Source organism: Mustelus asterias, chromosome 21, assembly GCF_964213995.1.
Source record: "Mustelus asterias chromosome 21, sMusAst1.hap1.1, whole genome shotgun sequence".
In the NCBI taxonomy this organism is placed as follows: Eukaryota; Metazoa; Chordata; class Chondrichthyes; order Carcharhiniformes; family Triakidae; genus Mustelus; species Mustelus asterias.
The window spans coordinates 44,396,261-44,419,981 of NC_135821.1; the positions used below are offsets into that span (position 1 = coordinate 44,396,261).

Here is a 23,721-nt window from a genome sequence, read left to right on the forward strand (position 1 = left end):
TGCATCCAACCAAAGGATATTCATGTTTACGCAAGCATTATGTAGATAAAGGAAGGTCAATGATGAGGAATGAAATAATTCAATCCTTGAACAGAAAAGTTTCACAAAAATATATTATACACAACTGAAGTATTATGTTAATAAACCAGGACTGTATGTTAGCTACTGTTTCCTGCATGTGTTTTTCATGATGCTAATGGTGTTTCTTTATTTTTTAGTTCTTGAAACTAATGAAAAGAGTTGGTTTATTTGCACGCACACTCGCACACTCACACTTGCACACACACTCACACACACTCACACTCGCACACACACACACTCGTGCGCGCGCACACACACTTGCACACACACACACACACTCGCACAGACACACATTCACGCACTCATACTCCTGTGCACTTACACTTGCGCACATTCACACTCACACACTCACACACTCTCACACACACACTCACACTTGCGCACACACTCACACATGCACTTGCACACTCGTGCACGCTCACTTGCACACACTCGCACACTTATGCACGCACACTCGTGCACGCACACTTGTGCACACACACACACATACACCTGCGCGCACACACACTCGCACACACACACACACTCACGCACACACACACTTGCACACACACACTCTCTTAATGACCCAGGTTCTGCTGGAATTGTGTTAGGTATGCCATGAGAGTTGAGTTTTATTTCTAAGTTGCTGGAAATAAAAAGGCAATAGGACATTTGGAACAAATGACATCACCCCTTAACCAATGAGATTAAAGGGTTGGTAAATAAAATCAACATGTGCTGAGAAAATAGTGAAAGAACAGCATCAAATTAAACACAGGAAGAAAAGGGAAGAGAAAACAGGGAAAGGAAAAGTAAGAAAAAATAACAATGACGGGTGGGTTTCTCCGGCTGCGCTCACCCCAAAACTGGAGAATCCTGCCCGAGGTCAATGGACCCACGCCCGCTACAATTCCCGTGGCAGGTGGGACGGGAGAATTCCCCAAGACATCTTTAAAATCTCCAATAACATTTCACAGCCTGAAGGAATGAGATTCCATACTTTTAATTGCTCGCTTTCTGAGCCAGAGAAGTTGATTAGCAGTCATTAACAATTTCCGCATGGTTAAAAGGGTGCTTCTGCCGTGAGTTATGGGATTTCACTTTTTGTGGCAAGTTGGTTCAGCAATTAAGTACAAATGCATAAAAGAAAATCCTTGAAAACCCCAAAGCTATTAAGAGCAAGATGCCAGTTTTGTGAAGCAAATGGTGAATTTGCTTTGATTTGATTTATTATCATATGTATTTGCATACAGTGAAAAGTATTGTTTCTTGTGCGCTATACAAAGCATACCATTCATAGAGAAGGAGACGAGAGAGTGCAGAATGTAGTGTTACAGTCACAGCCAGGCTGTAGAGAAAGATCAACTTCATATAAGGTAGGTCCATTCAAAAATCTGATGGCAGCAGGGAAGAAGCTGTTCTTGAGTCAGTTGGTACGTGACCTCAGACTTTGTATCTTTTTCCCTTCAGGAAAATGTGGAAGAGAGAATGTCTGGGGTGCATGGGGTCCTTGATAATGCTGGCTGCTTTGCCAAGGCAGCGGGAAGTGTAGACAGAGTCAATGGATGGGAAGCTGGATTTTTCACAATTCATGATGGCCAATTTGCACATTATTAATGGAGAAATCTGGAACAATGATTGACTCATTATAGTCATAGGAATTTCAATTTTCTTTTGGTTAGGTTATAATAACAGATTCCTGTTTGAGTCACTGAACAACCAAATGCCAATGCAAACGTTCCACTGAGCTGAGGGACAGTGTGGCGATTGCTAGAATTCTTTCAATTCTGATCTGTTTATATCACAGGCTCCACATAAAGGGTTACAGTGGAACAGCCGGGAGAACCAGCAGTCTCAGCCCCTCTGGTACAAAATTCAGCACCAAGGATGCGGACAATGATGAATGTGGCTGCGAATGCTCCCGGATGGCATCTGGAGGTAAGACAGAAGAGTTTCATTTCCCAGCTATCTGTTGTTGATACTGAGAAACTGCATTCAAAACGTTACAGCTTCATCGGTGTGACCTCTGGTTATGAGACAAGAGGTGACTGAAGTAGAACGTCACTGCAACAATGTTCAGAAAACAGAGCAAAAGCAATGCAGGGAAATGCGACATTTAGGGGCGGAACAGTGGTTAGCACTGCTGTCTCACAGCCGGCAGTTAAGAGGATCTCCAAGAAGGTCTCACAGCGCCAGGGACCCAGGTCCGATTCCCAGCTTGCATTACTGTCTGGGGAGTCTGCACATTATCCCCGTGTCTGAGTGGGTTTCCTCCGGGTGCTCTGGTTTCCTCCCACAGTCCGAAAGGAGTGCTGGTTATCATAGAAACCCTACAGTACAGAAAGAGGCCATTCGGCCCATCGAGTCTGCACCGACCACAATCTCACCCAGACCCTACCCCCATATCCCTACATATTTTACCCACTAATCCCTTTAACCTACGCATCTCAGGACACTAAGGGGCAATTTTTTTTAACATGGCTAATCAACCTAACCCGCACATCTTTGGACTGTGGGAGGAAACCGGAGCATCCGGAGGAAACCCACGCAGACACGAGGAGAATGTGCAAACACCACACAGACAGTGACCCAAGCCAGGAATCGAACCCAGGTCCCTGGAGCTGTGAAGCAGCAGTGCTAACCATTGTGCTACCGTGCCGCGTTAGGTGCATTGGCCATGCTAAATTCTCCCTCAGTGTACTCGAGCAGGTGCCAGGGTGTGGCGACGAGGGGATTTTCACAGTAACTTAATTGCAGTGTTAATGTAAGCCTACTTGTGGCACTAATAAATAAACTTTAACTTAGTTTCCCTTTTTTGTCTCCCCTACCCTCTCCCCCCATCTCCCCCCAGCCCCCCAGCATGAACATGTCAAAGTATTTTTCAATTTTTGGATTTTATCAAGATGCCAAATACATATTAGGAAAAAATGGACAATTTGTCTTTGCACCTCCCATCCTTGCCAAGAAAGTCTTAGTCATAATTTAAACAAATAGCAAGACTCCCTGTATGATATTCTAATCAAAAAAGCATATCCACAATTCAATAACCGCATAACAATGCCAGTATGATCGTCTCATTTTGCAAAACAAAACCTTCATTACCTCTATGAAATACCAGCTATTTAGTATTGACATTTTATACGGCAAAATCATGTCCTCTTAGTAACTGAATGGATAAGCTGCCAAACTCATTTCACCGAGTACTTTCTTCACTAAAGAGGAGAACGCTTCAAATGTTACATTAAGGGTGGTGGTAGTGAAGAAACTGAATGGGATAAAGAAAAATAAAGTGGAAATATTGAAATGGTTAGCAATGCTCAAGGTACAGAAGGCGTCCTCTGTGCAGAGGGATCGCACCCTGGGTAACTGAGGGAAGTAAGTGTGCATCTAGTGGTCACAATCTACAAATCCTCTTTAGATATGGGAATGGTGCCAGAGGATGGAAGTTTGTAAATGTTACACTTGTACAAAAAAGGTGAGTAGGTTAAAATCAACGATCAGAGGCCAAGTGATCAGAGGCCAAGTGACTTAGGGCAGAATTTTAACTGTCAAGGATTTGGGAGTGGGTGCGGGATGTTTCGGTTGGAGATGGGTTGTTAAAGCCCCAAACAATATCATTAGGTTGAAAACCTGATATGATTCCGTTCACTCTTATTTTCACCGGGGCAGCTTTGGAGGTGACCATGGAATTGTCGGGTAAATATTTCTCTATCTAACCAGCCAATATATTGTACATGCAATTCAGGATGTCGACTTTAACAGCAACACTTTGGATTCCTAAACTGTGTCAAACTCACAGGGTAAACAAGACAAGAACACAGATGGGTGACCCAGTTGTACAATGGAACCAACAAGTTTGAAAGCCTTGAAACAGTGAAACAGACGAGCTGTTGAACTTCCTACGTGAAAGACTTGTGTTCACTACATTTGCGATCACTTCTTCAGGTGATTTCCAACTTTAAAGTGTCGCCAATTGAAGGCTGAGATGAGGAGGAATTTTTTCTCTCGGGGATTGTGAGTCTTTGGAACTCTTTGCCACAGGCAGCTGTGGTGGCAGAGTCCTTGTGTATATTTAAGGCTGAGATGGATAGATTTTTGATCAATAAGGAGATCAAGGGTTACAGGGAAAGGGCAGGAAAGTGGACATGAGGAACGTTGGATCAGCCATGATTCTATTGAATGGCGGAGCAGGCTTGAATGGCCAAACAGCCTACCTATTTCTTATGGTCTTTCTGGAAATCGCTCCTTTGGACTTTACTTACCTCGATCTGGCCCTCCTCACCACTGGCCTTCACTGTCACATATTTACAACTCCATCTTCGACCTCTATTAAGGATCAAGAGGAGGGGACAGCTGCCCCTGTGTGTGTCCCCTCAGCTGCCTTCTCTTCAGCCACATGTCACTCCACCAGACACAGGGGATGAACATAGACCTCCAGCATTAAGGAGGCGAGAGCCCCCCAACCCAGCACAGGGTCTACAGGCAGAGGATCAGCTCTGCAGAGTCGGAGACTCCGGGGCCGGTTTGGGGTAGCCTCCCCACATCTTTTTTCCCCATTGCTGTAGTTGCTGAATCCTCAGGAAGCAATGTGAGGTTCTGCCAACCTTACCACCTGCTGGGGTCGCTCTATCTCGAGGCCTTTCCTTTAGCTGATTCAGATTGTGATCATGTCCATCCTGTGATTGATTGGGAAATCTAGGAGTTAATGCGGTGACTGGTTAGCAGAATTGAAGCTCTTGGGATGAAAGGGGCAGTAGCTGTGTAGATACACGACTGGCTGAGGCACAGAAAGCAGAGAGTTGTCACAAACTGTTGTTTTTCAGACTGGAAAAAGTGTGGAGTGATTCTTTTACAGGCCAGTGTCACAACTACTGAGCTGTTGACAGATGTTAATGACCTGGAATTGAATATATCCAGCATACTGTCAATGTTTTCAATGGCCTGAAACTTGCAACTGTGGTAAACAGTGAGGAGGAGAGTTTTAAGGAGGACATAGGCACACTGGTGAAATGAACAAACACGTTGTTGAATATTTGTGTGGTTATTAGGACGTTGACATTGTGACCATGTCCTGAACCTGCTCGTGATCCCAGCATGCCCAACGTTATATGAAGCATCCTCCTAATTGTCTGCCTCCATATTTACTATCCAATTAACTGGAGCCAGGAATTGGAGACCCAGTAGGTGGGCGTGCAACAATATCTGAAGTGCGGCCGCACTGGGAAAGGTGAGCTCTGCTGAAGTAACACTCACCAAGGCCTCCCTCTTTAGTGCTGGGAGAGTTGACAAAGCACAGTGTGGGGCTTCAGGATGGAGGGGTAACCTCTGCCGAAGAGTATTTGCTGCATCTTCTGGTACCCTGTGAGCAGCACTGGCCCCCTGAAGCTGCCAACTAATTCAGCGGCATGTAGAGTCATAGAGGTTTACAGCATGCAAACAGGCCCTTCTGCCCAACTTCTCCATGCCGCCCCTTTTTTTAAACCACTAAGCTAGTTCCAATTGCATGCATTTGGCCCATATCCCACTTTACCCATCCTTCTGGGAATGGCCCACCGGCTTCCCAGCAGGAGGCCACATCCTCAGCATTGCTGGACCCCCAACAGAGCAGGGGATCCAAGCAACACCAGGAAGGTTGTAACCCTGAAGGGAACTTGACTGGGGCTTTAATTGACTACATTGGCCTCCATGCTGATTTCCACGGGAGCTAAGCCTGGTAGAGGCAGCAAAGCATTTGTTTTTTTATCTTTCATTGGATGTGGGTGTCACTGGCTGGGCCACCATTTATTGCCCATCCCTGAGGGCAGTTTGGAGTCAACCGCATTTCTGTGGGTTGGAGTCACATGTAGGCCAGACTAGGTAAGGATGACAGATTTCCTTCCCGAAAGGACGTGGGACTGCACACCACTTTTCACCACCACTATCACTGCACCCCACTCCCTCAACTCTCCTTCAATCCCGTTTTCACAGAGCCAGGAAAATTCAGCCCATTAAATTCAACACAATCATTCCTTTTGGCAGCGATGACGAGGAGAGGAAATCAAAACAAAATGGTAATTTGAAAGGGGGTTTCAGCAACCGGGGTTGGGGTGGCGGGGGGGAGGGGGAGGTACTTACACAATTCCTTGAAGGTGGCAAGCTAATTAGGCTCTAAGAACCCTTGGCTTTGAAAGTAGCAACATATTGTTTAAAGTTTAAAGTTTATTTATTAATGTCACAAATGGCTTACATTAACACTGCAATGAAGTCACTGTGAAAATCGCCCAGTCGCCACACTCCGCCACCTGTTCGGATACACTGAGGGAGAATTTAGCATGTCCAATGCACCTAACCAACACGTTTTCAGACTGTGGGAAGAAACTGGAGCACCCAGAGGAAACCCACGCAGACACAGGGAGAACGTGCAGACTCCGCACAGAGGCCAGAATTGAACCTGGGTCCCTGGCACTGTGAGCCAGCAGTGCTAACCACTGTGTCACTATGCCACTGTGTCGAAGCATATTGCACAAAAGCAGGGTAGTTATGTTCAGTGTCTATAACACACTAGTTTGACTCTAGGTGGAATATTGTGGTCAGTTCTGGATATCGCACACAGAGAAAGGATATTAAGGTCTTAGAGAAGGTGCAGAGGAGAGTTACTGGAATGGTAACAGGGATGAAAATCTTTAGTTACATGGAGAGACAGGAGAAGCTCGGATTGTTCTGCTTAGAGCAGAGAAGGTTAATGGAAGATTTGTCAGAAGTGTTCAAGATCATGAAAGGCTTTGATAGAATAAATAAAATACTGTTTCCTGTGACAAAAGGGTCACTATTCACTCCAGAGGAGACTGGTTTTGGAGAAGAACTGGAGATGATATGAGGAAGCAAGCAGTTCCAGCATATTGATACAGAATGCACAGTCTGAACGTGTGGTGGAATCAGATTCAATGATAACTTTCAAAAGGGAATTGGATAAATACTGGAAGTGGGGGATTTGCATGGATGCGGGGGAATGACAGGGGCTTAGGTCTAATTAAATAGCTCTTTCAAAAAATCCAGCACAGAAATAGTGAGCCAAATAGCCTCCTCATTCGATCCTCATTATGATCATTGATAATAGACTGTGAGCAAGACAGTTTTTCGGTAACACTGTCCTGTATTTGAGTTCCAAACCCAGAGGTGAAAGGACATTGTTCCCGCACTCTCTGTTTGAAGTTGAGATAAGGGTGATTTAATTCTGTCTTTCTATTTAAGCAGTTTGACAGTTCATCAGGTATTAATTCACATTGGATTGAAAGTACGCCTCATTCCACGTACATGACTATTTCTGCCCAGTGAATATGAATCTAAAATTTGAAAGCATGTTTCAGTTAGAGTAAATTTTACACAATAACTGATTCTGTAAATTCTTGCCTGTAAATATGAAGGCACAGTAAAGTTAGAGTTTCCCAGAAATCAGCTTCAAATCATTTCTTGTTAAATTTGCAGCTGCAATTTTACAATCATTAATCTTTCGCTGTGGATGTAATTGTATATCAATGATACCAAACTCACCAGCTGCCAGTATCAGTAACTTTCCAACCCATAAGCCCCACAGTATTAATGATGAAAATAAATAACAAGTAAATTCAAGACATTTATCAAAACTCCAGATTCAAATTGGGAAGGCAGTGGCGCAGTGGTATTGTCACTGGACTTGCAGAATCTCATTGGCTGTCCTGTCTGGAGACAATACACATCTCTTTAACCTGTGCTTAATGCTCCCTCCACTCACATTGTCTGTATCTTTAAGACCTGGTTGGTTGTAGAGATTCGCATTCTAATCAGTATTCTGTAACTTGATTTTGTGTCTCTGTATGCCCTGTTTGAGAGCAGATATCCACTCCATCTGACGAAGGAGCAGCGCTCCGAAAGCTAATGGCATTTGCTACCAAATAAACCTGTTGGACTTTAACCTGGTGTTGTTAAAACTCTTACATTGTCACTGGACCCAGGGTAATGCTCAGGGGACCTGGGTTCAGGACAAGAGGAAACATTCTTTCAATATCCACCTTGTCAACATCATTCAGGATCTTATACATTTCAATCAAATCACCCTCTCGCTCTTCTAAACTCCAGCGGAAGCAAGCTCAGGCTTTCCAACCCACCCTCATAAGACACTTCATCTCTGGTATCTATCTGGTAAACCTCCACTGAAATGCCTCCATTGCATTTACATCCTTCCTTAAATAAGGAGACTAAAACTGCAAATATGCGAGATGAGGCCTCAACAATGCCCTCTATAACCGAAGTATAACATCCTTACTTTTATGGTCAATTCCTCTTGTGATAATCATTCCAACCACTTTCTATAACCCTGTTCTCTCTCCACCAACCTCTCATCCATTAGGGCCCCCCTTAAAACTGACCTTTAGTTAAGATTGCCGTCTCTCTTCCTTATAACACCTTCATTGCGTGGAATTTAATGCCCTTCCCTATGGAAAATCTTTGATGTGGTGCATTTAATCAGGTGGCAGAGTGATGGGTGGGGACCCTGACACCTTCCGGCCTCCATCCCGCTTAACTCTGTGGCAGGAAGGCCCAGGGACATCCTCCCACCCTGCTACCAATTGAGGCCATTCGGTAGCTAATGAATGCCCACTTATGGACCTCACCTCACTGCCACTGGTACTAACCCAGTGATAGGTGGGTGGTTCACCATGAGCACAACAGAGAGGCCCTGACCTGTTTGGCTGCTGGCTCCTGGATGTGGTATGTGGTTGGAGAGAATGGTGTCCCTCACCCAAAGACATTTAGTGCTGATTGAGGAACCCAGTATCAGGGAGTGGAGGCCCGATGAGAGCCAACCCCAACCCCCACCCTGGCTGCCAACCCCCCTCACCCACCCCCCCATGCGAGCCCTGGCCTGCAACCTCTCTCCTGCCATCACTTGTCCCTGCCTGAGACCCTCCTAAATCCAAGGTCTCAGATGGGTGCAGCCTTCCTAGTGGCTTTGCTCTTGGTGGATGGCACCTCTGATCTACTCTGGGAGGCTGCTGTTGGCCTGTCAAGTGCCTGACTGGCACTTAATCTAGCTTGCCTTCTCTAAAAGATGTGACATCGGACTCCCACCAGCTCTCCAGCCTGTGGACTTTGTCACCTCCATTAAATCCAACTCATTGACTCAGCATTTATTTCTGTGAAGGACCTTGCGATGCTTTTATACATTAAAGGCCTTGAATATAATGAAAGTGATTATTTTTTGATATCTTTGAACTGATCAATGAGATTATTGTCTTGCAATCGAGCCAGGAATCAGTTTTTCACTCATGTTATTTTTGGTGCCATTTCCCAGTGCAGCTCACATGTGGGGAGATACAGCAAAGCATTCTCACTTCCTCAAATAATCACTTTCATTCAGCTCACTTTAGGTTGCCCTCCTTTTCCAACTAGGTAGCAACACAACTCCCAGCTGCAATTCAATACAAAACCCTTTGTAAAAACTCCAGTACTCAATCGATCATAAGGACAGAAGAATTCAAGAAATAGGAGCAGGATTAGGCCATTTGGCCCCTAGAGCCTGACCTGTCATTGAATCAGAGCCTGTCAAATCTGATTGTGGCCTTAACTCTTAACTCGCTTATTATTGAGCCCTCAATAATGGACATTATGCCACGTCACTTAGAATCATAGAATCCTACAGTGCAGAAGGAGGCCATTTGGCCCATTGAGTCTGCTCCAACCACAATCCCACCCTGGCCCTATCCCCATGACCCCAGGAATTTATCCTAGCTCGACCCCTGACACTAAGGGGTAATTTAGCATGGCCAATCCACCTAATCTTTGGACTGTGGGAGGAAACTGGAGCACCCGGAGGAAACCCACGCAGACACAGGGAGAACGTGCAAACTCCACCCGGCAAACTCCAAAGCCGGGAATCGAACCCGGGTCCCTGGCGCTGTGAGGCAGCAGTGCTAACCACTGTGCCACAATGCTGCCCAAGGATACTTCCCATTGCGACTGAATTGAGCACAACTGGAATTTCTTCTCTATATCATCCCTCGCTGTTATTTCCAGCTTTGTCACGACATCGGTGGTGTTGGAATAAAATTAATGAATCTACAATTCACAGAATTTGATTTCTCCCTTTTATTGAATATGGATACCACGTAAGATTGTTTTTAATCAAGTAGCACCTTTTGAATATTCAATGATTTCTAGATGCCTGTCAGCACTCAACAGGGATTTCATCCTAAATTTGTCTTCATAACATGAGATAGATTTTAGGGATTTGGTAAAAATTCTTTTAAGCCCAATTAGAAGCTCTGTAAATGTTAAATACATTGATCTTTCTTTTGATTGATGGAGGGCAGATTCATCTTTTTTCATTACTCTCGGTATCAATAATTGAATTTGTTACCTATTCTCAAATTTCAGTACGGTGGCATATTATTTAAGCTTTGCACCCTTATCTCTGAACGTCCTCTTTCCAGGTTGGTGCAGGAGGAGTTTCTTGATGCTCTGAACACTTGCGGTAATACACATTCCCGGTTTCCTCCTCACATTTCTGATCATCATTTTGCCAGGCTCCAGAAGTTTTACACTTGATAGCCTTCCTTGTCCTTCTCTTTGCAGACTTTCTGGACTTTTTGGCTGGTATTTTACCACTTTGCTCGGGCGAGCCTAGTAAAATCCCGCCCGAGGCCAATGGAGAAATCCGTTCTGTGAGCCACGCCCGCCCTGATTCCGGGGCGGACGGGGCAGGAAAATTCTGGCCTTTGGGTGGGAATTTACGGTCTCACTCGTTCCAAAACCGTAAAATCCCGCCCGAGGTCAACAGACCTTTTCATGGTTCGCCCCTTGCCTGCTCCGATTCCCGAGGCGGGTGGGGCGGTAAAATTCTGGCTGATATTTCCGTTTGTTAATGGATTATAGGCCAGAATTTTATGCACCAAGAGCGGACACTCGTCTGACCTGGAAAGGCACAAGATCGTGCGTTAAGATGTCCGACACCTGTCCCAGCATGATCACATCCCTGGGTGATATTTTGGTTGGCGGGTTCGAACGGGAGTCTGCTGTGTGCCGTCCAACAATGAGGCAGCTAGCTCAAGTGATGTAAAGTCCAATTGACCTGAACTTTACATCACTTGTGCAATTTTCAGGTCAGTGCACAGGCAGGCAGCCAATCCATTTTTGCCGACTTCTCATCCAAGGGCAGGATTAAAAAGAGGCAGGAACAAAGACAGGCCGAGTTGGTCGCAGCTAGTGAGAGTTTGGGTGGGATTAAAATATTAGTTTTTGACTATTTTCAGTGCTTTCTTGCGAGGTAATTGCATAATTTCTGGATCTTTCAGGATGCTCTAGTTTTGTAAGATCTCTCTGAGAATTTCAACCCCTATAATGACAAGTCAGCCTAATTTACATATCAGCAGATGGGTATTTTCTACTCAGCAGGGGACACCTCCTGGCAAGGGAGAGAAGTGCAGAAGAGAAAGGGGACCAGGTGATGGCAGGTGTCACCTCAGAAGAGAGATGCAGGCATAGGGTGTCCAGGACCGGCAGGGAGGGCAAGGAGCATGGGCTTTTGGAGGATGCCACTACCCAGTTGCCAGGCTGTACAGGCATCAAGTGAACTACCCCCAGTGCTGCAGGAGGCTCCACCACTCAAAGGAAACAATCACTTCTATATGCCAAATGATTGGCCTGTAGATAGCCTCCGATTGTGTGGGTGGACAGCCAATGCCTATGGCTCTGAAGGTCACTGCAGCCCTTAACATTTATGCATCTGGTCTTTCCAAGGGTCAGTGGGTGAACTTGCGGAGTTTCCTGGTCAGCTGTGCACTGTTGCATCAAGCTGGTTAATGACGCTCTGTTCCCATGGATTGACGGAGTGCAGCAAAGGTTTACTAGGCTGATTCCGGGAATGGTGGGACTGATGTATGAGGAGATTGACTAGGTTAGGATTGTTTTCGCTGGATGAATGAGGGGGGATCTCATAGAGACTTATAAAATACCAACAGGTCTACACAGGATAGATGGTGGGGGAGTCCAGAACCAGGGGTCACAGTCTGAGGATACAGGGTAGACCATTTTGGACGGAGGTGAGGAGACATTTCTTCACCCAAAGAGTGGTGAGCCTGCGGAATTCGTGACCACAGGAAGTAGTTGATACCAAAACATTGAATGTATTCAAGAGGCGGCTGGATATAGCAGTTGGGGCGAATGGGATCAAAGGTTATGGGGAGAAAGCAGGACCAGGCTGTTGAGTTGGATGATCAGCCATGATCGTGATGAATGGCGAAGCAGACTCGATGGGCTGAATGGCCTCCTCCTGCTCCTACCTTCTATGTTTCTATAAGCACCTTCGTCCATTTTGAGATGGACCAAGCCGGCCAGGCTGAGTGAGTCAGAACACATTGGATTTTTTCTAGTACTGCAACGCACAACGTCTCACCCGCTGACCTCGGCTCTAACCTCTGCCCAGGCCTTCTTGGTTTTTTTGGGGTGGCCTGCTCTTACCTTCATGAGGCATAAGGATGTCCCTCCTGGCACTCACTGCCTCCACAAGTGTGAGCAGGCAGTCAACTGAAAACCGCGGGAGGGCTGGCTGACTGTCCACCTGCATTGCCCTCTCATCTGGTGTGCCTCCCAGGTGCTGCTGCCATTCTGCCGAGCTCACGGTGCCTCCTCTGATGTCTTCTTCAGTCTGACACAGCTGATTTTAACCCTCCCATTTGGAACCCATTGGACCCGAAGCTTCCCACACCCTAACCCTCACTGGCTTCACAGCGCCTATGTCTGCGTTTCATGATGGCCGACCCTTAATTGACCAGCTAGTGTGACATTGCATTTATTGTTCAATTTCGGATGGAATCCAAAAACGTGGCCATTTCTGGTCCCACCCGCTGTGTTTGCCCTATGTGGGTAAAATTCAGGCCGTCGGTTATTTTTATTGAGTCTAGTGTGCATTTATTCTGCATATTTCTCACTATGTCTAGTATTATTTTTGTACTCAATGAGATGTTATGAGGCAATCCCTCTTGTCAATCTTCTCTTATAACCTGACCTTTTCAAAATTGTGTACCTGATTGTCGGTCCCCAGCAGCACTGATTCTGTATAATGTCAGTCTTAAGTCATGCTGGTGAGCATTTCCTCTGTGCTGTTGGGGTTACTGTTATAAACTAAATCCAACAACTGTCTCTTGAGGCTCCATCCACATGGGTCATTTTGCATTACATTTATCAAGTCTGACTCTAAACCACATGGGCAATCCCACAATATTCTTGGTGAGTTGAAATCCCCCATGGCTGTGTCCATGTGCTTTTCCCAATCTCCCTAACTCTTCAAAGTATGTTAGTTATCGAGATACTAGAATATTGGGGGCGATCTTACCATTGCCGATAGGCCGGTAAGATCGCAAGAAAGCCGAGAGATCAGGTTCGCACCCAATTTCTCACCTCTCGCGATCTTACCAGCACCAGATATCCGGCGCATTCTGCCTCATGCCCATTTCTGGAGCTCGGCTGAATAAATAATTTGCATCCAATCTTAAATAAATCTTATTTTAATGTCGTTAGCAAGCCTGGGATTGGATCGTCCGGGCTCACTCACCTGTATAGACTTGCTGGGAGAGGTTCTCTCCGACAAGAATCACAGCTGGTCCCCACCAACAGGGACGGCAATGGTAAGATCACTTCCAATATTCTAGCATCTCGATAACTAATATACTTCGATCTCAGTATAGACGACGAGTTGGCTATCAGGAATAGGTACTCAGTGAAGAGGTAGGGAGATTGAGAAAATAACATGGACATATCCATGGGGGATTTCAACTAACGAAGGTAGAACCGGAGGCCATTGAGGGCCCCCGGGAGGTCAGGGGCAAGGGGGGTAGTGCCCCTTGGGTAGTGCCAGCCTGGCACCCTGGCACTACCATTCCTCATTCTTTTGCCATGTTCCTGTTGTTCCTATTAAAGAATGAAAGATTCTCATTTGTATGCCGCATTTCATGACCTTGGGATGTTCCAAAGGGCTTTAAGGCCAATGAAGTACTTTTGAAGCCAAGTCTCTGTAATGTGGATAAAATAGCAGCCAATACGAACACAGTAAGCTCCCAAATGATCGCCTCTTACTGATATAACTCAAATTCATCTATCGCAACATCAGGAACATCCTGTCAGAAGCTGCATCACTTTAAGTGAGTGACTGCACCTTACATTCATAATTGCACTGGAAATATTTCCATGTTTCGGATTTTACAGCAGTTTTAATGAGAAAAAGCTCCCATTTCGAATGAAGTCATTTGCTGGCTCACTCAAACACTAAATTCTAAACATGAATTGCACTGAACACTTCCAGCAACGCTGATCATTCGACACAGTGGTCGGAAATGTTGCAGAAGGCACATCAATTAGAATTTGTGAGGCAAAGAAAAAAAGACAAGTTAAATTTTCCTTTCTGCAAACACTGTTCCATTTCCTGTTTGATTTTGTTCAGATTTCCAGCATTTGTTGTTTCTAATTAAATATGAACACATGTTCTGACTCGAGTAATTTAACAATTTAAAGCAGCGTTTTACATTTCAAAGTCTCATTTCACAGGTGTTTCTCTGTGAATGGCTGATTAGCTTCGTACCTCAATTTTGGATTGGTTATTGAAGCAGTGAACGAATATAAACAGTTGCAAATTTGGCTGTTTCTGACTCGCCTGATGCGTGCCAGATTAAACATTCCCACCAGCAGTGTAAGGCAGCACAGATAGCTTCTGAAGCAAAAGAATATTTAGGAGCTGGGAACGAGACATGCACTGGGGACACGCGGCTGTTGGCAGTCTATCTGGCAAATTCACTGCTAAAGCTATTCCTTTCTGGTCTGATATCTAATCAAGCACATTCCTTTCCTGGTTCCTGCTCCACCAAGCCCTGTCTCCTGTTCTACCTCCTTTGATTTTCTGAAAGCCCCCATTCCATAGCTGCCAAACCGAATCGGAGTAAGTTCGCAAAAGGAATGCGCAGAAGGCGTCTTTGCTTTTGTCTTCTGCTGAGCTTGAGAAATTAGCGGTATGAGCATGAGAACATAAGAACTAGGAGCAGGAATTTGCACAATAGAATAGGCCATCTGGCCCTTCGAGCCTGCTCCGCCATTCAATAAGGCCATGGCTGATCTTTTCGTGGACTCAGCTCCAATTTCCCACCCGCTCACCATAACCCTTAATTTCTTTACTGTTCAAAAATCTATCTATCCTTGCCTTAAAAACCGAGAGAAGGTAGCTGAGAGAAATAAAATTTGAGTACAGGTTCTGCCTCTGAGTCAGAAGGTTGTGGGTTCAGGTTCTTCTCCAAGGACTTGAGCAACCTGTTGAAGTGGAAACTTTCCTGCTTCTTGACTGTGACAGAAAGACTCAACAAAATTCGTTCTGACTAAATAACTAGTCTTTATTTACAAAAGACTGAATGCAGTAGTGGCCGAAACTTGAGTTTAGAGAGCAGTTGTTACAACTTGCTAATTCCTTCTCAAGTCCACGCTTACATAAAGAATCAGTTCAGTATTTATACATAATCATTATCAGTTTGCGTGACTAGAGCTTATTCAGGAATTCGATCAGTAATAGAATCATAAGCAATGGCATAAATCATGGCACAACCTGCTGACCTCCTAGGACTCTTTGTCTCATCATTCATACCCTTATAAGAACATAAGAACATAAGAAATAGGAGCAGGAGTAGGCCATCTAGCCCCTCGAGCCTGCCCCGTCATTCAATAAGATCATGGCTGATCTGACGTGGATCAGTACCACTTACCCGCCTGATCCCCATAACCCTTAATTCCCTTACCGATCAGGAATCCATCCATCCGCGCTTTAAACATATTCAGCGAGGTAGCCTCCACCACCTCAGTGGGCAGAGAATTCCAGACATTCACCACCCTCTGGGAGAAGAAGTTCCTCCTCAACTCTGTCTTAAACCGACCTCCCTTTATTTTGAGGCTGTGTCCTCTAGTTTTAACTTCCTTACTAAGTGGAAAGAATCTCTCCGCCTCCACCCTATCCAGCCCCCGCATTATCTTATAAGTCTCCATAAGATCCCCCCTCATCCTTCTAAACTCCAACGAGTACAAACCCAATCTCCTCAGCCTCTCCTCATAATCCAAACCCCTCATCTCCGGTATCAACCTGGTGAACCTTCTCTGCACTCCCTCCAATGCCAATACATCCTTCCTCATATAAGGGGACCAATACTGCACACAGTATTCCAGCTGCGGCCTCACCAATGCCCTGTACAGGTGCATCAAGACATCCCTGCTTTTATATTCCATCCCCCTCGCAATATAGGCCAACATCCCATTTGCCTTCTTGATCACCTGTTGTACCTGCAGACTGGGCTTTTGCGTCTCATGCACAAGGACCCCCAGGTCCCTTTGCACGGTAGCATGTTTTAATTTGTTTCCATTGAGATAGTAATCCCATTTGTTATTATTTCCTCCAAAGTGTATAACCTCGCATTTCTCAACGTTATACTCCATTTGCCATATCCTCGCCCACTCACTCAGCCTGTCCAAATCTCTCTGCAGATCTTCTCCGTCCTCCACACGATTCACTTTTCCACTTATCTTTGTGTCGTCTGCAAACTTCGTTACCCTACACTCCGTCCCCTCCTCCAGATCATCTATATAAATGGTAAACAGTTGCGGCCCGAGTACCGATCCCTGCGGCACGCCACTAGTTACCTTCCTCCAACCGGAAAAACACCCATTTATTCCGACTCTCTGCTTCCTGTCGGATAGCCAGTCCCCAATCCACTTTAACACACTACCCCCAACTCCGTGTGCCCTAATTTTCTTCAGCAGCCTTTTATGGGGCACCTTATCAAACGCCTTTTGGAAATTCAAAAACACCGCATCCACCGGTTCTCCTCCATCAACCGCCCTAGTCACATCTTCATAAAAATCCAACATGTTCGTCAAGCACGACTTTCCCCTCATGAATCCATGCTGCGTCTGATTGATCGAACCATTTCTATCCAGATGCCCTGCTATCTCCTCTTTAATAATGGATTCCAGCATTTTCCCTACTACAGACGTTAAGCTGACCGGCCTATAGTTACCCGCCTTTTGTCTCCTTCCTTTTTTAAACAGCGGCGTAACATTAGCCGTTTTCCAATCAACCGGCACTACCCCAGAATGCAACGAGTTTTGATAAATAATCACTAACGCATCCACTATTACCTCTGACATTTCTTTCAATACCCTGGGATGCATTCCATCCGGACCCGGGGACTTGTCCACCTTCAGTCCCATTAGTCTACCCAGCACTGCCTCTCTGGTAACATTAATCGTATTAAGTATTTCTCCTGCTGCCAACCCTCTATCGTTAATATTTGGCAAACTATTTGTGTCCTCCACCGTGAAGACCGACACAAAAAACTTATTTAAAGATTCAGCCATATCCTCATTTCCCACTATTAACTCCCCCCTCTCGTCCTCCAAGGGTCCAACATTCACTCTAGCCACTCTATTCCTTTTTATATATTTATAAAAACTTTTACTATCATTTTTTATATTAATTGCTAGCCTAGCTTCATAGTCTATCCTTCCTTTCTTTATCGCTTTCTTAGTCTCTCTTTGTTGTTTCTTAAATTTTTCCCAATCACTTGTTTCTCCACTATTTTTGGCCACTCTGTACGCAGCTGTTTTTATTTTAATACTCTCCTTTATTTCCTTCGTTATCCACGGCTGGTTCTCCCTTTTCTTACAATCCTTGTTTTTTGCTGGAATATATTTTTGCTGAGAACTGAAAAGGATCTCCTTAAAAATCCTCCACTGTTCCTCAGCTATCCTACCTGCCAGCCTGCTCTCCCAGTCTACCTTAGCCAATTCATCCCTCATCCTATCATATTTCCCTCTGTTCAAACAGAGGACACTGGTTTGAGACCAAACTTTCTCCTCTTCCATCTGAATCAGAAATTCGACCATATTGTGGTCACTAGACCCAAGAGGGTCCTTCACAATAAGATCCTTAATTCTACCTACCTCGTTACACAATACCAGATCCAAAATAGCTCGTTCCCTCGTCGGTTCCGTAACATGCTGTTCAAGGAAACTATCCCGACAGCATTCTAAGAACTCTTCCTCCATTCCACCCTTACCGACTTGAGTCTGCTAGTCAATGTGCATGTTGAAGTCCCCCATGATTATTGCCGTTCCGTTTTTACACGCATCCCTTATCTGCTTGTTTATAGCCCTCCCTACCTCAACATTATTATTTGGGGGCCTATATACCACACCTACTAGTGTCTTTCTCCCTCTACTATTCCTCATCTCTACCCATAATGATTCCACGTTTTGTTCCTCAGAGCCTATGTCATCCCTCAGTACTACCCTGATATTATCTCTTATTAATAGCGCGACCCCACCACCTTTTCCTTCCTGTCTATTCTTCCTAAACGCCTGATACCCCTGGATATTCATCTCCCAGTCCTGGTCACCTTTCAGCCACGTTTCTGTAATGGCCACTAGATCGTACCCACTTGTGCTGATTTGCACCATCAACTCATTCACCTTGTTCCGAATGCTTCGTGCATTCAGGCAAAGTGTCCTTTGATAGAACAGAAAAAGGTCGGTGACTCCTTAATCCCTGACCTTATCTTGCCTTACTCATACAGCCCTAGGTTATGCGGAGTCAGCCTTATCAGGTCTTACAGGGGTCAGGCATTTTGGAATAGCTTGGTCAGCTTTTTTTATATTATACCAAATAGTTGACCAATTTTCCCATCATGCCATTACTTAGTTCGTACAACTTCACAAACCATTCCAAGCTGGCACTTCATTCCTTACTTGGATAGTCAGATACTAGGAGACAGAGGCTTAAGGTGCGTGGGGAAAAGTTTAGAGGAGATGTATGAGGCAAGTTTTTTACACAGAGGGTGGTGAATGTCTGAAATGCGCTGCTCGGGAAGGCGGTGAGAGCAGGTATGATAGCGGCATTTAAGGGACAACTAGACAGGATGGGAATGGAAGTATACGGACTCTAAGTGCATACGGTTTTAGTTTAGGCAGGCATCATGATCGGCGCAGGCTTGGAAGGCTGAAGGGCATGTTCCTGTGCTGTACTGTTCTTTGTTCTTTGAGCCTGTGCTGCACTGTCGGAGGTGCTGTCTTTTGGATGAGATGTTAAACCCAGGCCCTGCCTGCCCTCTTAGTGAGTGTAAAATGTCCCGTGACGCTATTTGAAGATGACCAAAAATCAGATTACTTTGTCAGTAGCTTGTTGTGGGACTTAGCTGCGTGCCAATTGCCTGTTGCATTTCCAACATTCCAACAGTTTATGCACTAATTGCAAAGTACTTTCGCATGTCCTGAGACTGTGAATGTCACTCCATAAATCTCTTCTTGTGAAGAACTGTCGAGACCAAGAACATAAGCAATGCTTCTGTCCCTTTGAATCCAGGTTTCCTTGGCGACGTTGACAGACTTCCTGTATCTATCCCAAATGACCATTCTCACCTGAAAACTTGAACAGTGGACTGTTCATCCACACAATCCGATATTTCACATACCATCTTCATATGTGATTAACAACCGGGAAGGAACAGTGAGCGATTCATTTACTTTTTACCTGGTTGTCCTGGGGGTACTGAGGCCAAAATCATGAATTTGCCTACTGTGACACTGGAAGAAAAGAGACAATTGGAAAACAGGAATGTTGCAGAAAATAAAATGGAAATATCTTCGTAACAGCAGAATGTTTACCATAGTCGAGTGTGTAATGAATAATATCTCTGCTTACATTTCCCAAATATCATTTGAATAGGTTGTTTCAGGATGTGACTGGTGTAATTCATAGAATTAATCAAAGTTATTCTGTTTTGTACTTCATATTATAAAGGAAGTGTTTTTTTATTCTTTCATGGGATGTGAACATTTCTGGCTGGGCCAGCATTTATTGCCCATTCCTAATTGCCCTTGAGAAGTTGGTGTCACCTTCTTGACTGCTGAAGTCCATCTGCTGTACATCTCACAGAATTCTGAGGAAGGGAGTTCCAGGATTTTGACATAGCAGCGGCGAGCTAAGGGCAATACAGTTGCAAGTTAGGGTGGCGAGTGCTTTGGGGAGTAACTTGTATGCAGTTGTGCTTTCATCTTGGTAGAGGTTGCAGGTTTGGAAATTGCTGTCAAGGAGGTTTAGTGCGTTGCTGCAGTGTAGCTTGTAGCTAATAAACACAGTGGCACAGTGCTTAGCACTGCTGCCTCACAGCACCAGGGGCCGAGGTTCGATTTCAGGCTTGGGTCACTGTCATTGCGCAGTCTGCGCGTTCTCCCCGTGTCCACATGGGTTTCTTCCGGGTGGTCCGGTTTCCTCCCACAGTTCGAAAGACGTGCTGGTTAAGTGCAATGGCCATGCTAAAATTCTCCCTCAGTGTACCCGAACAGGTGCCGGAGTCTGGCAACTTGGGGATTTTCACAGTAACTTCATTTCATTGTTAATATAAGCCTACTTGTGACACTAATAAATAAACTAAAACATAAACACTAACACCAGATGGAGGGAATGAACGGTGGATGGCATCCGATCAAGTGGGCTACTTTGTCCTATAGGGTGTCAAGTTTCCTGAGTGTTATGGAGCTACATTCATCCAGTCAAGTGGATAGTATCCCATCACACTCCTGATTTGTGCCTTGGAGATGGTAGACAGCCTTTGGGGAGTCAGTACATGAGTTACAGAATTCCAAGCCTTTGATCTGCTGCTTTGGCCCTTGTATTTACATGGCTGGTCCAGTTTTGTTTCTGGTCAATGGTAACCCCAAAAGTGGATGATGTTAATCCTTCTGAATATCAAGAAGAGATGGTTTGATTCACTTGTTGGAGAAGGTCATTATCTGGCATTTGTGCGGAAAGATTGTTACATGCCACTTATTATTCAAAGCCTGAATTTTGTCCAATTCTTGCTGCATACAACACAGACTGCTTCAGTATCTGCAGAGTCCTGAATGGTGCTGAACATTGTGCAATCATCAACAAACATCCCCACTTCTGACCTTATGATGGAGGGAAGGTCATTGATGAAACAGCTAAATATGGTTGGGCCTAGAACAGTACCCTGAAGAAAATCCCTGTTGTGATGTCCCAGGGCTGAGATGATTGACCTGCAACAATCTATCACCTTCCTTTGGGCTAGGTGTGAGCCTTTCCCCCCTGATCCTCATTGACTCCAGTTTTGCTAGGGCTCCTTGATGCCACACTTGGTCAAATGTTGCCTTGAAAACAAGGGCAGTCACTCTCGCCTCACCACTTTCCTTCAGCTATTTTTTTACCATATCTGGGTGAAGGCTGCGATGAGGTCAGGAACCAAGTATCCCTAATGGAACTCAAGCTGAGTCCAGTGAGCAGGTTATTGCTGAGTAAGTGCTGTTTGATTGTGCTGCTGATGACAACTTCTATCACTTTGCTGATGATTGAGAGTGGACTGATGGCGCGGTAACTGATCATATCAGATTTCTCTTGGATGGACAAACCTAGACAATTTTCCACATTGTCAGTTTGATGCCAATATTGTAGCTGTACTGGAACAGCTTGGCTAGGGACATGGCTAGCTCTGGAGAACAAGCCTTCAGTACATAGAGCCAGGATGTGATCAGCTAGAGCCCAAAGCCTTGGCTGCATCCAATGCCTTTAGCTATTTATTGATCTCATATGGAATTAATCGACTTGGCAGAAGACTGACAGCTGTGATGGGAACATCAGGATGAGGCCAAAATGCTTAACAATGGGAATATGCCAAATCATGGGAACACATGTCAGTCTATCCTTAATATATGTTCAGAAACATTGTTAACATAGATCGTGAGTGCATGAAAATTTACAAAACTAGTAGCCCAAGGAAACATTAGGCCAGATTTTGCAATCAGTAGCAAAGCAAGGATGCTCACTGCTAAGCACAAAGTCAGCTTCGCCGAGGCATCTGGCAATCTTGATGGGAAGATTTTCCCCTCTGGTCGCCATGAGTGGTGCTGCAACTGGTGGCCGAGTTCTTTACTGACTACTCCCAGGTTGGAGCGGGATGTGAGAGCCAGTGCAGACTCGATGGGCTGAATGGCCTCTGCTGCATTGTAGGGATTTGATAAAAAGGTTTACCCTCATCTCAACTCCCCAAAATCCAGCAAACATTTCTCTGGATATGTGGACAGTTGCAGTGTTCTGCTTCACGCTGATAGTATCTGATAATGCCAACGTGATGATGCAAACACAAGTAGCTTTCTCCTGGAACATCCAGCGCCATAAAATATTCAGCCCGTTAACCACACTGAAGGATTTTCACAAACCACTCCCCACCTCCACCACCCCTCAAACAGAAAACTAAACACACCACAGTGGAATATAGTGTTCAATTCCGGTCGCCACACTACCAGAAAGATGTTGAGGCTTTGGAAAAGGTACAGAAAAGATTTACCAGAAGGTTGCCTGTTATGGAGGGCATTAGCTATGAGGAGAGGTTGGAGAAACTTGGTTTGTTCTCCCTGGAATGACGGAGGTTGAGGGGCGACCTGATAGAAGTCTACAAGATTATGAGGGGCAAGGACAGAGTGGACAGTCAGAAGCTCTTTCTCAGGGTGGAAGAGTCAATTACTAGGGGGCATAGGTTTAAGGTGCGAGGGGCAAGGTTTAAAAAAAGATGTACGAAGCAAGTTTTTTACATAGAGGGTGGTGGGTGCCTGGAACTCGTTGCCGGGAGAGGTACTGGAAGCAGATACGATAGTGACTTTTAAGGGGCGTCTGGATAAATACATGAATAAAATGGGAATAGAGGAATATGGTCCCCGGAAGGTTAAGGGGTTTAAGTTCAGTCAGGCAGCATGGTCGGTGCAGGCTTGGAGGGCCAAAGGGTCTGGTTCTGTGCTGTAATTTTCTTTGTTCTTTATTCTTTGTTCAAAGTAAAATCAATTTTTTAAAGGTTTTACATTGAGCAAGTTAATGATTGAGATATGCACATGGAGTAGAAGCAAATATATTTTGGATAACTTTTTAAAATCACGTTATTTTTAAAAATGCAGCTTAAAAAATCTACTAATTAATCATCTAATAGTACTCCATGGTTGTAAAAAGGATTTGGTCAGGGTCAGTTCTGTTGTTCATCAAATTTTATCATAATCACATCGGTTAAAAATCCAGTTCCACTTGATTAAACATGATGTAATTTCTAATGTGGTTTCTAATTGCAATGTGGGAGCTAAGAAAATAAACTTCTTGCTGATTTCACCGATTGCCGGCTCTGGTGGTGGAAGGTAGTGCCAGAGTCCTGAGTGGCGGACCACAGCTTCAGAACGTCAGCACTAAGCTGCTCATGTCCAACATCCTGCAACTGCAGGCAGTTTCAGAGGGGTAACGACAGTGACCACTGGGAGTTGTGGGTGGCATGGTGGCACACTGCTGTCTCACAGCGCCAGGGACCCGGGTTCAACTCCAGCCTCTTTGCGGAGTCTACACGTTCTCCCTGCATCTGCGTGGGTTTCCTCCGGGTGCTCCGGTTTCCTTCCACAGTCCAAAGATGTGCAGGTTAGGTGGATTTGCCATACTAAATTGTCCTTTAGTGTCCAAAAGTGTGTAGATTAGGCGTATTGGCCATGGTAAGACTACATTCTGCACCCTCTCCTTTCCTTGTACTCTATGAACAGTATGTTTTGTCTGTATAGCGTGCAAGAAACAATACT

General features: G+C 45.0%; 1 protein-coding gene across 1 annotated transcript in view; it reads left to right on the forward strand.

Annotated features, from left to right (window-relative positions):
* Window positions 1–23,721, forward strand: part of angpt2b (angiopoietin 2b) — a 237,144-nt gene that overhangs the window by 208,068 nt on the left and 5,355 nt on the right. The window contains exon 8 of the mRNA XM_078237789.1: window positions 1,871–2,001. Coding sequence (XP_078093915.1) covers window positions 1,871–2,001 — 131 coding nt within the window. The remainder of the gene's footprint in view (window positions 1–1,870; window positions 2,002–23,721) is intronic.